Here is a 12,239-nt window from a genome sequence, read left to right on the forward strand (position 1 = left end):
ATTGGAAAGAAGGCGAAAAGAAAGATGGCCAAATTCGTGATGCCATCGAAGATACATGTGCCTTGTGAAAATGCAAACGACATCAGTTCTATATTACACTATGAAAATGTCAATTAACATATCAAAACGGATAAAACAAGTATCGTTTTATGATATATGTTTTTAAAAGGTAATGTTCCGCCAGATATTTGTCATGTACTTTATAAGCATTTTGTAGAGATATGTATTATATTTGCCTCGGGACATCAGTGAATAAAATACAACATATGATTGAATTTTGATTGATAATGTGAATTTTATTTGACATCTTCACAGTGAAGGCGAGTGATCTGTGTAAGATTCTTTCTAGACAAGTATTGTCTCACATTTCTTCTCTCAACCCGATGATAGGTAACTTTTAAAGCGATCTTTTTTGTTACAAATTGGACACAAAGCACCACGATATTCTACCATTCATGAAACCATGAAGTAAAATCCAGCACAGTAGATTGGGTTTAGATTAATCTGTATCGTCATGTTTGTATTCAGTGTTCAAATTAGTCTGGACTCTTAGCATCCATTTATTCATCTATTCTCTTAACACTCATTCTGGCGACGACAGTTACTAGCCTCCATAGGATGCCAACACCTGGGGGTTTTGGGGGTCTTCAGGGTCTTTGGGAGCTTTTATGTGCTATTTCCTGATTGCATATAGACAACATAGCCGGCCTGATTGAATTACCCCGTTTTTAGAACTGGGCTTATCAGAAAACAGCCTAAGACCACCAAACCCCCAGTTCTATAAGCCTGCTACGGAGGCTAGACAGTTACCACCGGCTAGCGCCCTGTCCATGACCCCTTTCTAGTTCTTGCTACTAGTCAACATTGGCATAAAAATCTGCGATATTTGCACTCGTAAAATTTTCGTGTAATGGGTTAATGCATTTTAGAGAGAAACTGTATGCCACAGAACCTACTGCCGACAAAGGTCTACAGGAAATGTTTTCTGTCACGAGACAGGCGAATATTGCACGACAGAAACAAGACTGTCTCAAGAATATCAATGAGTCGTGCAACAGTTGTGACACGGTCGTACGACGGATTTCTCACTCCCCGAACTTATATTTCCGCAAGACGAACGACTTCTTGTCTCCCTTAGGAAAGCGACTGTTGGTCGAGAAAGAAAAATGAAAAAGCAATTATTATCAGATAGATGTTCCTGATCGCATTTTCTGTCTACCCAGACTATGATTGCAATCTCTACCGGTAGAATCTCCGATTCAGTTAGATCGCATTTTCTGTCATTTTTCAAAGACATAAGATGTCAACCATCACTGAAATCAGCTCTACTGACGTGTTACTATATTCGACTTTTTTTTATATCATAAATTGGTTGGAAATACTAGAAAGGTTTCACATCAAGAAAAAGTCAACCTCTCAGCCATTTTGCTTTTTTTTTCTGTCCAAATATTGCAAATGTTTAATAATAGTTTGGTTAGTATAGGTAAAGACAGCTCCATTGAAATAAACTACAGTTTGAAAAGTTTCATCAATGGCCTAAAAGTGACGAAAATTCTGAGGATAATATTTGTGCATCTATCAATTTCCTTTTGGCCGTTGAGCACAGGGCAGCCAGACTAACTTCTGTGGCTATTGCAAAAGGCTATAATAAGCAATTCTTACAGACACAAGACATTACAGTGGAAGTTGACATGGACAACAATCTATAACACTATTCAAAGTACATAAAAACAATAATGAAATGAAATACCTTTATTGTACATTCATGCCACAACGGGCTAGGTACAGGTCAAGATATGACAGACACATAACAAACGTATATAGGAAATTGGAGGATGCACAACTTGACTTAGACATACATACATAAGGAACATACAAGGGTACTGTACTAGGCTAGTACAAAATGTTCTAGTCACTGAGCTAATATAGAGAGGTCAACTTCTCGCTTTTTGTACAGTGGAAAATGTGGGAGTAGATCATGTTTGTAATACAGGGTTTGTCTAGACGCATCAAAAACTAGAGTTCCCCGATCTCATACCTTCGCCAAATGATGTTAATCTTTATGACTGACAAATTATAAATTAGATTATTCCCCCCTGATTTAAGAAATAGGAACCTAATTTTCATGAATTATATCATTTTATCATAATCTCAACCAAAAGACAGTCTTATATTAACAAACAATGCATTCTAGCATTTCCTAATAAATTATGCAAATGAGGTCCTGATTTGAATAAATTATGTTTAATGATGTTCACCTCAATTTAACTTTCAAATACCACAAGTATGAAATTCCAGGCAGTTATCATTACATAATTATAAAATTTTCTAATTAATTATGCAAATTAAGTCATTATTAACATAATCAATATCTTCCTGTGTTTCTCTGGTTGTCAATTACCAATGTCACAAGCTTCAATTGTCCTATCATGGAATGCAGATGATTTATAGAATTTCCCTATAAATTATGCAAATTACATCCATATTTGCATAATTGTCACATAATTATATTAAGCATCACGTAAGCTACCTACATAACAAAAATCACGACGATCCGTCAACTGGTTCTTGAGTTATCCCCTTTTGAATATTTTCAAGAATATATCCCTGTAGTTCCAGAGCAAGCCGCTAGGGGGCCTAAACTCATGTCACTTCTTCCCCAGCACAAGAGCTACCTACCATCCAAATTTCATCACCATAGCATGTCTAGATCATGAGATATCAAAACCGGAAGTTCAGCTGCAGTACCATAACAAGCCGCTAGGGGGTCCAAAATCTAATCATTTTGAGGTCTCATCAAGACCTACCCACCTACCAAGTATCAAGACAATCCATCAAGGCCTTCTCAAGTTATCGTGTTGACAGACACACACACACACACATACACGAACGCCCCTGAAAACATAACCTTCTTGGCGAAGGTAAATATCATAGTGACGTACTTGGCGTTGATGACGGCGAGGGTTGACCGGACGCCGTTCCGGACGGACCCGGGAAACATCATCCCGAGCGGCCGCTTGTCCACCGTGACAAATCCGCCAGCAGAGTCATCAAGCTTCCCGTTATGTATGGCGGCGCGGCACATGGACGAGTCCTGCCAAAATTCAATAATCAATCAATCAATCTATAATCAATCGATAAACTAATCAATTAATAAAACGATCTTTCGAATCCCGCGATTTCGATATGGACGGCAGCGCGGCACATGGACGAGTCCTGCCAATATTCAGCCATCATCATCATATCTAAAGACTTTTTAATTCAATAACATTCAATAATAAAGGGTTAATGCACTGCCCCGAGTTGTATATGGTGTCATAACTGCATGAGCAGCTGCCATAACCACCGAATAAACCACCGTGTGAGCGAAGCGAACGAGGTGGTTTATGAGGTGGTTATGGCAGCTGCCCATGCAGTTATGACACCATATACAACGAGGAAAAGGCAGTGCATTAAAATTATTATCATATAGCCTATCCAAACTGTCAATCAACACAATTCCTGTTTGAAATACAACAGCTTTAATATATATACATACATAAAAATACATTCGAATATATTATACGCTTTAAAACAAATATGGATAATTTCATTTAATGCAAATTGTAGTTTAAATGAAGCTAAACAAAAAAGTTTATTGGACAGAAAAATGCTACAAAGGTTTACAGAAAGAGTCGCATGCCCCTATACCCTATAACATAATGGTATCAGCCATAACACGACATGTGCTGTTATTCCGCCATAACACCACATGTGCTGTTATCGGGAAATAACAGCACGGGTATCCGGGCCTCTGATTGGTCCACGCCGTCCGGCTATATGATAATATTCAATAACCAATAAATCAATAAGACAGTTCATCCCGAGCTGCCGCTTCTCCACGGTGACGAACCCGCCCGCGGAGTCAACCAGCTTCCCGTTATGGACGGCCGCACGGCACATGGACGAGGCCTGACGGTGTCAATCAATCAATCAATCAATCAATAAATGAATAATCAATTAATCGATAAAACAGTTTATCAAACAGTTGAACTTGTCCACCGTGACGAATCCGTCCGCGGAGTGAACCAGCTTCCCGTTATGGACGCCCGCACGGCACATGGACGAGGCCTGCCGGATCAATCAATCAACAACCAACCAATCAATCAATCAATCAATCAATCAATCAATCAATCAATCAATCAATCAATCAATCAATCAATCAATCGATAAAATCAATTAACAAATTTATTGATCGATCGATTGATTCATCGATGAAAATATTTATTAATCGATGAAGTGATTAATAAATCAAAATTTATCTAACATTTTGGTATTTTTGCCTATTTACCAACTTATTAGATTAATTGTTTCAATCAATCAACTTATCAATCAACCAACCAACCAACCAACCAACCAACTAATCAATGGCGTGATTGCTACATCAAAATTCATCGAACGGTTCGGTATTTGAGTCTACTTACCCATTTGTATGTTCCAGTTCCCCACACGGTGGCTTTGACATGAGCGGCGCAACCAACCGGGCAGTAGATGCTATAATAATGTTTAAAGATAATAATTTTTCTCACTGTTTTATTAACATTTTCCAGACATTTTGTATTCACATCTTACGCGCTTTTGCATGGAATTGGGGCAATTTCAGTGAATGTCTACAAAATTTCACATGATTTTATTTCTAGGAGACAGAGTTTTGTCTTAGACATATGGCATATTTGAAGCTGTTTTTAGCTATTAGGTGCTGAATGGAAGTGGCGACCGATAGAAGATTGGATTTCATCTCATCTCAATCATGGACTTTTGCCAATTTTAGATAACCAATTACTACACTTTGAGTCTGTTTTAATCCAATTGGCCTTAAATATGTCAATGTCCCTGTCCTTTGGTACTTACGTAGTTGTTTCGTTCCCCATTTCATCTCCAGTGGTGGTGCAGTCAGCAACCTCTACAAAAAACATGAAGTTGGCACATGTGTATAGTCGTTTGCAACATTAATGATGTTTTTTTCCTTCTCCCTCTGCCTAACCCCATAACTCATGTAAAGGTGGTGCCAAATGGTCACCTTAGCAAGCTGACGGTTGAAAACCCCAAAAATGTATAGTAAAAAGCCCGTTTGGACCGTTTAGTACTTTTACATTTCTCAGGCAAACTACTCCAAACTGTTGAACGTTGTTGTTTTTTTCAACAAGCGTTTCTCACTCGGGCTCACGAGACTCCCAAGCCTTTGCTGCTAGGAAGTCTCGCTGAAGAGGAAGAAGAAAAAGGTCCCTTTCCACTCCTTGAGGAGCATAGGGGTGGTGCCCATATCCATTTCTGTAGCCCTTTGGCCACACAGGTGTGCAAGCACTATAGCAAGGGGCTAGTCCACTGGATTTGAAATAAAGCCTTATTGTTGTCTAAAGACATTTTATACTTACCGAAGTCTGTGACCACGTGTTTCCTGATCTCCATAACGCGAGCATAGCTCTCCTCCAGGATCTCCATATCCCGGACTGGCGTGACCACCATTCCCGGCAACCCGCCAGGGAACACGTACCTACAGAACACAAACATCATCATTGAATTGAATAAAGAAAACGCTTTTAGTTGTATGTGTCCTGCTTTGCTTTCTTTTTTTTTTATGGGATGGGAGTTTTGACCGTACTGGTGTGATGACCATTCCCGGCAGCCCGCCAGGGAACACGTACCTACATCACACAAACATCATCATTGAGTTGAATAAAGAAAACGATTTTAGCTGACTGTGTCCTGCTTTGCTTTCTTTTCTTCTGGGATGGGAGTTTTGACCGTACTGGCGTAATGACCATCCCCGGCAGTCCGCCAGGGAACACGTACCTACAAAATGTACATTACAGAAACAAAAGGCTTTTAGCTATATGTGCCCTGTTTTGCTAATCTCCAAACAGACCTTTCGGTGGCTGCAAAGACAGAATCAAATTCGCCAGGCAGTACCCATTGGCCCGACCGTACCCGGTGGCAAATGGATATTCGCTGGCCAATTTGATACTGTATTTTGCAGCCACTGAAACATCTGCTTGGAGATTACTGCTTTGCTTTCTTTTGTTCTGGGGTGGGAGTTTTGACTCACCCTTCAACCTAAGGTCTCTTTTGAATCCTCACTTTTTCAAATGTATTCTAAAATACCTTAATTTTTTTCAAGTTTACTTTCCATTGGAAAAGTGGCTGCAAGAATATACGTTGAGTTCGCAGTCACTTTGTCTGTGTCCTTTCATTTGTATTCATCACTGCTTTTTTTTAATAAAAAAAAAAAACACGTACCTTCCCGTGTCGGGGGCAGTGGCGTTAGGCTGGGCGACGTCGGGCGGCGGGACCAACCCGGGCAGCCCGCCCGAAAACTCCGTGCTTGCTCCGGGGCCAGTGGCTTTATCCCGGGCGTCGGTCAGCTTAACGACCACCCGGGTCACTGCGCCCGGAAGCTCCGTAGCTCGCGCCGCCGGGGGCAGTGGCTTTATCCCGGTCGGTTCTGACCGGCGGGAACAACCAGGGCAGCCCACCCCGAAACACCGAGCCCGTGCCGCCGGGGCCAGTGGCTTTACCCCGGGCGTCGGACGGCTTGACGACCACCCGGATCAAACCGCCCCGAGACTCCGTCCTCGCGCCGCCGGGGGCATTGGAGTAACGGTTAGACTGGTCGGCTTGTTCCAGAAGTACGGTGATCATAGCGAGAAGGATAGTTTTGGGGTACACCATTGTTTGGAAGTGTTGCCTGGTCGTGGCTTAACGATAGAACTGTCCAGGCTGTTCTGATGTTGAATATCGTGAATCTAGATTTATAGTAACAATTCGTCATAAAGGCCCCATAGCACTTACCTCAAAGTATTGCTGTCTTTTGCTATATGATGGTGCTCTTGTAATAGGGCTTTGGGGTCTTGGAATAGACTAAACCTAACCCAAATACATAGATTATGCTTTTATGTATTTATTTCTAGGCAGGCCTTGTCAATCGTCTACTCAAATTTGATGAATTAGTCTACGACTCTACAACATCAAATTAGTCTACTGTACAAATTGTCCATTCGTTAAACATTCCTTTTGACGTCCTAAGTTTTCATAAGCATACATGTGAGGACTAACAGTAATGTCAGTATGTTTGGATGTCGTGTGCCTTTCTCACAAAAGATAAGGAAGCATATATCCTTAAGAGTAATATATTGTGGAGCAAGTCATTATTATGATAGTATTGCGAGAAATTATTGTGGTAATTGTTGGTTAACAGCTCATTTGCATATAGAGGTAAACATAAGTGTCAGCACCCAACTTATAAGATACGAAGGACAAGGTCCATTTTACCTGAGCAAAACACACAGAGTAGATGTACTTTGCAACGGTGACAGGTTATACAATTAAAGTCATATGACATCGCATGCTCCCTAAAGTCCCAGTACACAAACAACACTCCCCCGTCTGTCCAGAAAGTTCTGTTGACGTGGCAGTGCGCTTCAGTCTGTACTCAGCTCCCAACCGCTCTACCTGTGGTCTCAGAGGCAACCGCCCTGGGTAGACATTCTTCGTCTCTAAACGTCACATGAGGTAAGATAATCACTTTAGCAGAACATTGATATTGGTGACATAAGGTCCAATTTTGTACACTCTTCAGGAAACCCATTAGCATTTAATTCATGATTGAAACCTGTTCAATGTGTACAAATATGCACAATATGAATTCAAAGCAAGGGCATTATACTTAATACTCTTACCACATCTAGGAAATATCACAATTTGTGCAATGACATTAGGACATTTGAACTTTGAGAATATAAATACAAAAACTTATTCCTGTGGTAGTTGTAAATATTCTTCATGATGGCTTTTTTTGTCGACCCCCTTTTAGGTCAACGTACGTGTTTCCGCTGGCTGCCGGGTAAAGCATTGTCACTGTGGTAAATCAGACTTTGGCTCATTCTCTGTCCACCCTTCAGAGTGGAGTCAAAACGCAATGGGTTGTCTAGGATCGGTCTGGGACTCCGAACCGATGCAAAACACCAGGGGTTGTTTTGCCTCGGTCTGGGACTCCTTGCCGAGGAAGATCTTGTTCTACGTGGTGGTACCGCTGGGCCTGTACCTGTTTGACGTCACCACTGACTTGTCGCTGGCAGTTCAGTACTACAACAGCGGGGATTTTACCTGGTTTGGCTTGACGCTCGGGTTTGTGCTCGGGCCGTCAATAATCATAAATATCTTCTCATTGCTCATATCAGGGAATGTTAAAGACAGCAAACTGATGAGTTTTAAGGTCCTGCTTGCTATCCTGCAATTGGGTGTGTTCCCAGTATATCTCAACATCCTGTATCTGTTAGTGAAAGGTAATGATGTGGACAAACATATTGTGATAAGTCTTCCCGCTGTACACCTGTTGGAAGGCATGTTGGAGAGCGTCCCTCAGCTGTGCCTACAGCTCTACATCCTCCTCCTCACAGGTGAACAGGTCAGCGTCCTGAAGGTCATCACCATGGTGGCGTCACTGCTGGCAGCAGTCAAGGCTGTGGTCACAGGTCTTTACTATTTTGTTATCAAAGCATTAGACATGACATGTAGCTGTGGATTTGTGACAAGGCTCATCCTCCTCACCGTATGGAAAGTGGTAGAACTCAGTGTGCGTGTACTGGCTATAGGGCTGTTCGCGTCTGCCTTTCAACCATGGATCGCCCTGCCCATCGGAGTGCACTGGCTGGTAATGACAGTTACTATCATATGTATTGATAAGAACGCTATAGTCTTCCTAGGTATTGGAGCAGCCCTACTTATGGCCGTGGACACCTTCAGCATAACCTTCTCTATGGCCCACAATCGGACGTTCTGGCTGAGCACCGTGCTGACGTTGCTAGGTAACATCATCATGGTAACGGTGTGGTACACCCATACACAGGACTACTGGTACGATGTTCCCGCCCTGGTAGGTGTACTTGTCGGGTCTTTTGTCTCTGCTGGGCTGGGAGTTATCGTTATGGTGCTCGCAGGACAAATTGATTAAATGTACGTGCTGAGAAACGTCACCAGATGAACAGGACTCACCAGGTCAATAGTTAACACTCGGGAAAGAAAGTTTTATAAGGTGATATCTAACACAATTAAATGCTTAAAGAACTAAATAACTCATTTGTAACTGAAGTTACATTTAGTTGTATATACATGATATACACGAGTCAATATCATATACATTGTATCGCACATTACTTTGTTCTGGTCAGTTTAGAGATGAGTGTTGAATGTGATTTTGACATCGAACGATTTGTCATCCTGTTAAGACAAGACAAGACAAGTGGGAAGCCAACCTAATTCTTTGTTTTTTTTTTGTTATGTCATTGTGTAAGCGATGTAATAATTGTTTACAATCAGTCGCCTGTAAATACAAGAAAGGGGGATACGGCAGTTTCACCGTTTGTGTTCAAACTGATGTTAGACCAACCAGCATTGTTTGTCAGTGCCTTGCAGAAAGGTGAACAAAGTACTTGTTTACAATGTAAATTATGTATAGTAAGAACTAAAATTACCATTAAATTTTTACCCCGAACCGTGTGTAAGTGTCACATAGCACCACAATGCTGAGCCTCATGTAGTAAGTATAACTTTTACCAAAGTTGTAGAGTTCGAACTTGTTCCAACACAACATTCCTTGTGTTCGAACACGTTCGAAGTCTATAACTATGGATCTACCAACACAGATGAGCTTTCATTCGAACGTTTACCAAAGTTTGCAGTTGCAAAAGTTTTACATTAGCGGGCATTGTGGTTAATGTATTGAATCAAATCATCAGTAGCATTCTGATTATGAAGAATGCGTTTTATTTTATTTTAATAAACCATCAGTCTTCCCATCGTTAAACGACTCTGTTGTGATCTCAGTACATCAGCACTCGCCAAGGATGCCATAAATAGCTATAAGACTAATCTCCAAGCAGATGCTACGGTGGCAAGGCAGTATGCTCTCGGTCAAGAAGTGCCCATCGACCAACGGTGACACTTGCCTCCACCAGGCCTTCCCAAGGAGTTTAATAGAATAGAATTCCTGCAAACATTTCCCCCTTGTCAAATGAACTATATACACGGTGGCCAAACTCGCTCGGGTGGCCAATTATCCCCCATATTTGGCTAAATGTTACTGTTTTTGAACCTATGGTGTTAGTCTGGTGGACTACAAATGACCACAGCTTGCCCGATTGGATACTGCCTTGCCACCGTAGGGAAAGGAAGTACATGTCCTTAAATGTAATATATTGCGGAACAAGTCATTATTATGATAGTATTGCGAGAAATTATTGTGGTAATGGTTGGTTGACAATTAGTCTGCATTTGGGTTTGCGGAAAAACCCGTCCACCAATCAGGCCAGGCCACCAGGCCAGTCCACCAGGCCAGGCTAGCCACTCCGATCCCCCCATTCATATCGATGATATGTACTTTTGAATACTTTTGATGACTAAAAACTTCAAAGGTTTAAACTTCGAAGAAATAAAATACCTTGACAAGTTTTTTTTTACACCTCTACTTATATTCGCTCCGGTACATTTCTTGCTGTGTGCATATGTGGGGAAAACTCGGCAGATATTTTTAAATGTCCATTTCGCATGGACTCCTTACTGTGTGTGCATGGACTCCTCATGTGTGTTACCCGAATAAATCGCGCTCCTGGCGGCCACCCAAAGGTTGCCGCGGGGGTCATTAACCTCCCGTACGCATACATATGCGTTGGGTGCAATTTTGATGAATTCCGCTGCTTGGATGGCCTACCATACGCGAGGATATGAATGGGGGGATCGGAGTGGCTGGCCTGGCTAGCCTGGCCTGGTGGACTGGCCTGGTTGGTGGACAGGTTTTTCCGCAAACCCGTCTGCATGTAGAGGTAAACATAAGGGTCTGCGCCCGCACTTATCAGATAACCAAGGACAAGGTCCATTTTACCTGAGCAAAACAAACAGAGCAAAAAATCCAGTTGAACTTTGTACTAGTAACGGTCATGTGACGGCGCATGCTATCTAAAGTTCCGGTTGTCTTACTCTCCATGCAGAGGTTGTGGGGAATGATCGTTACCTTTTTATATATGGCCGTTTTTTTTTGTCCCGATCCCCACCAACGGTGGCTAATGGAGCTTCTCTGGCTAATGGATACTGCCTGGCCAATTTGATACTGTCTTTTTGCCACCGAGAGGGATCTGCTTGGAGATTTCGGTTGTCTATCCAGGAAGTTCTGTCGACGTGGCAGTGCACTTCCGTGTCTGAACTCGGCTTCCAACCGTCCGACCTGCCTGGTCTGCAACTCAGTGTCCTGGCTGGATGATTGACCGACCCTCCGAGTGCCTGTAAGAGAGTTATTGGCAAGTATTTGTCAACTAGCTCAAAAATATTTGACTTAACCGATAACAGTAACTGAACAAGGTTCGTATCAGAACCAACACATGGTATTGGGTCAGGTAAACTTTGTAACGTCGACCGGTAGCAGAACACAGTATTACGCATGATGACGTAGGGATAAGAAATGAGTGCGACAAACAGCTTGCACCGCTTGTACACAGCCCAATGTGGATCACACCGGGGCATACAAGTTACCGTATGGTACCATAATATGTCGGCTTTGATATAGATTAGGAAGGCTGCTCGATCGCCGTATAAATGCGCCTGACCTTTCCGCTGCCTGCCAGGGTGAGTCGGCTGCAGTTCCGGTGCGCTCCGCAGGAGGCCATTTAAAAGAGGGCGGCATGATGTCAAAAAAACGATAATTTTTTGTACTTTTTTGTTATTTTGTACATCGTACCCTATATTTGAACATATTCGTTTCTCGTGCTTTTCTATGGTACCCTACTGTATTTTTGTCCGAGTCGATGTCAGTCACTTCCGGGTCCTTAACTATAGAAATCCCCATATGCGAAAGGCTGTGTTCTGCTATTAAACAATCAAAGTCACGGCGCATGCTCCTCTCCTGCACGTAAACAGCTCATTCTGTCGACATGGCAGAGAACATAAAAGGAGGACCTGCGAAGGGGGGGGGGGGTGGTAGTGACTGATTACGAATTACGCAAAATTTTCGCCACCTATTACGTATTACGTTAAAGTCTCAGAGCTGATTACGACTTTACGATTTGTGGCTAATGTCCAATTACGAATTACGTTAATTTTTGCGGAGGCTGCCTACGAATTACGAAGTCTAAAACGGCCTGATTAAGCTTTACGAAAAAGGTCTTGCAGGCCCTCATAAAGGCCAGAACTGTAGCCATTACGCACCTGGCGTG

General features: G+C 42.3%; 2 protein-coding genes across 2 annotated transcripts in view; one reads left to right on the forward strand and one right to left on the reverse strand.

The window, feature by feature from the left end:
• Positions 1-928: 928 nt before the first annotated feature.
• LOC109475124 lies at positions 929-6,708 on the reverse strand. The gene is made up of 7 exons (XM_019775660.1): positions 6,513-6,708; positions 6,277-6,481; positions 5,415-5,533; positions 4,891-4,942; positions 4,464-4,533; positions 2,943-3,094; positions 929-1,146 (listed from the first exon to the last, which is right to left on the reverse strand). Exons 1-7 carry the CDS (start codon positions 6,706-6,708, stop codon positions 1,086-1,088), a joined length of 855 nt encoding a protein of 284 aa, XP_019631219.1. The 3' UTR covers positions 929-1,085.
• Positions 6,709-7,990: 1,282 nt separating this feature from the next.
• LOC109475125 (XK-related protein 4-like) overlaps positions 7,991-12,239 on the forward strand; it is a 6,865-nt gene continuing 2,616 nt past the window's right edge. Inside the window, exon 1 of the mRNA XM_019775661.1 lies at positions 7,991-8,843. Coding sequence (XP_019631220.1) covers positions 7,991-8,843 — 853 coding nt within the window. The remainder of the gene's footprint in view (positions 8,844-12,239) is intronic.

This window comes from Branchiostoma belcheri, unplaced genomic scaffold (assembly GCF_001625305.1).
Source record: "Branchiostoma belcheri isolate BF01 breed outbred unplaced genomic scaffold, Haploidv18h27 scaffold33, whole genome shotgun sequence".
In the NCBI taxonomy this organism is placed as follows: domain Eukaryota; kingdom Metazoa; phylum Chordata; class Leptocardii; order Amphioxiformes; family Branchiostomatidae; genus Branchiostoma; species Branchiostoma belcheri.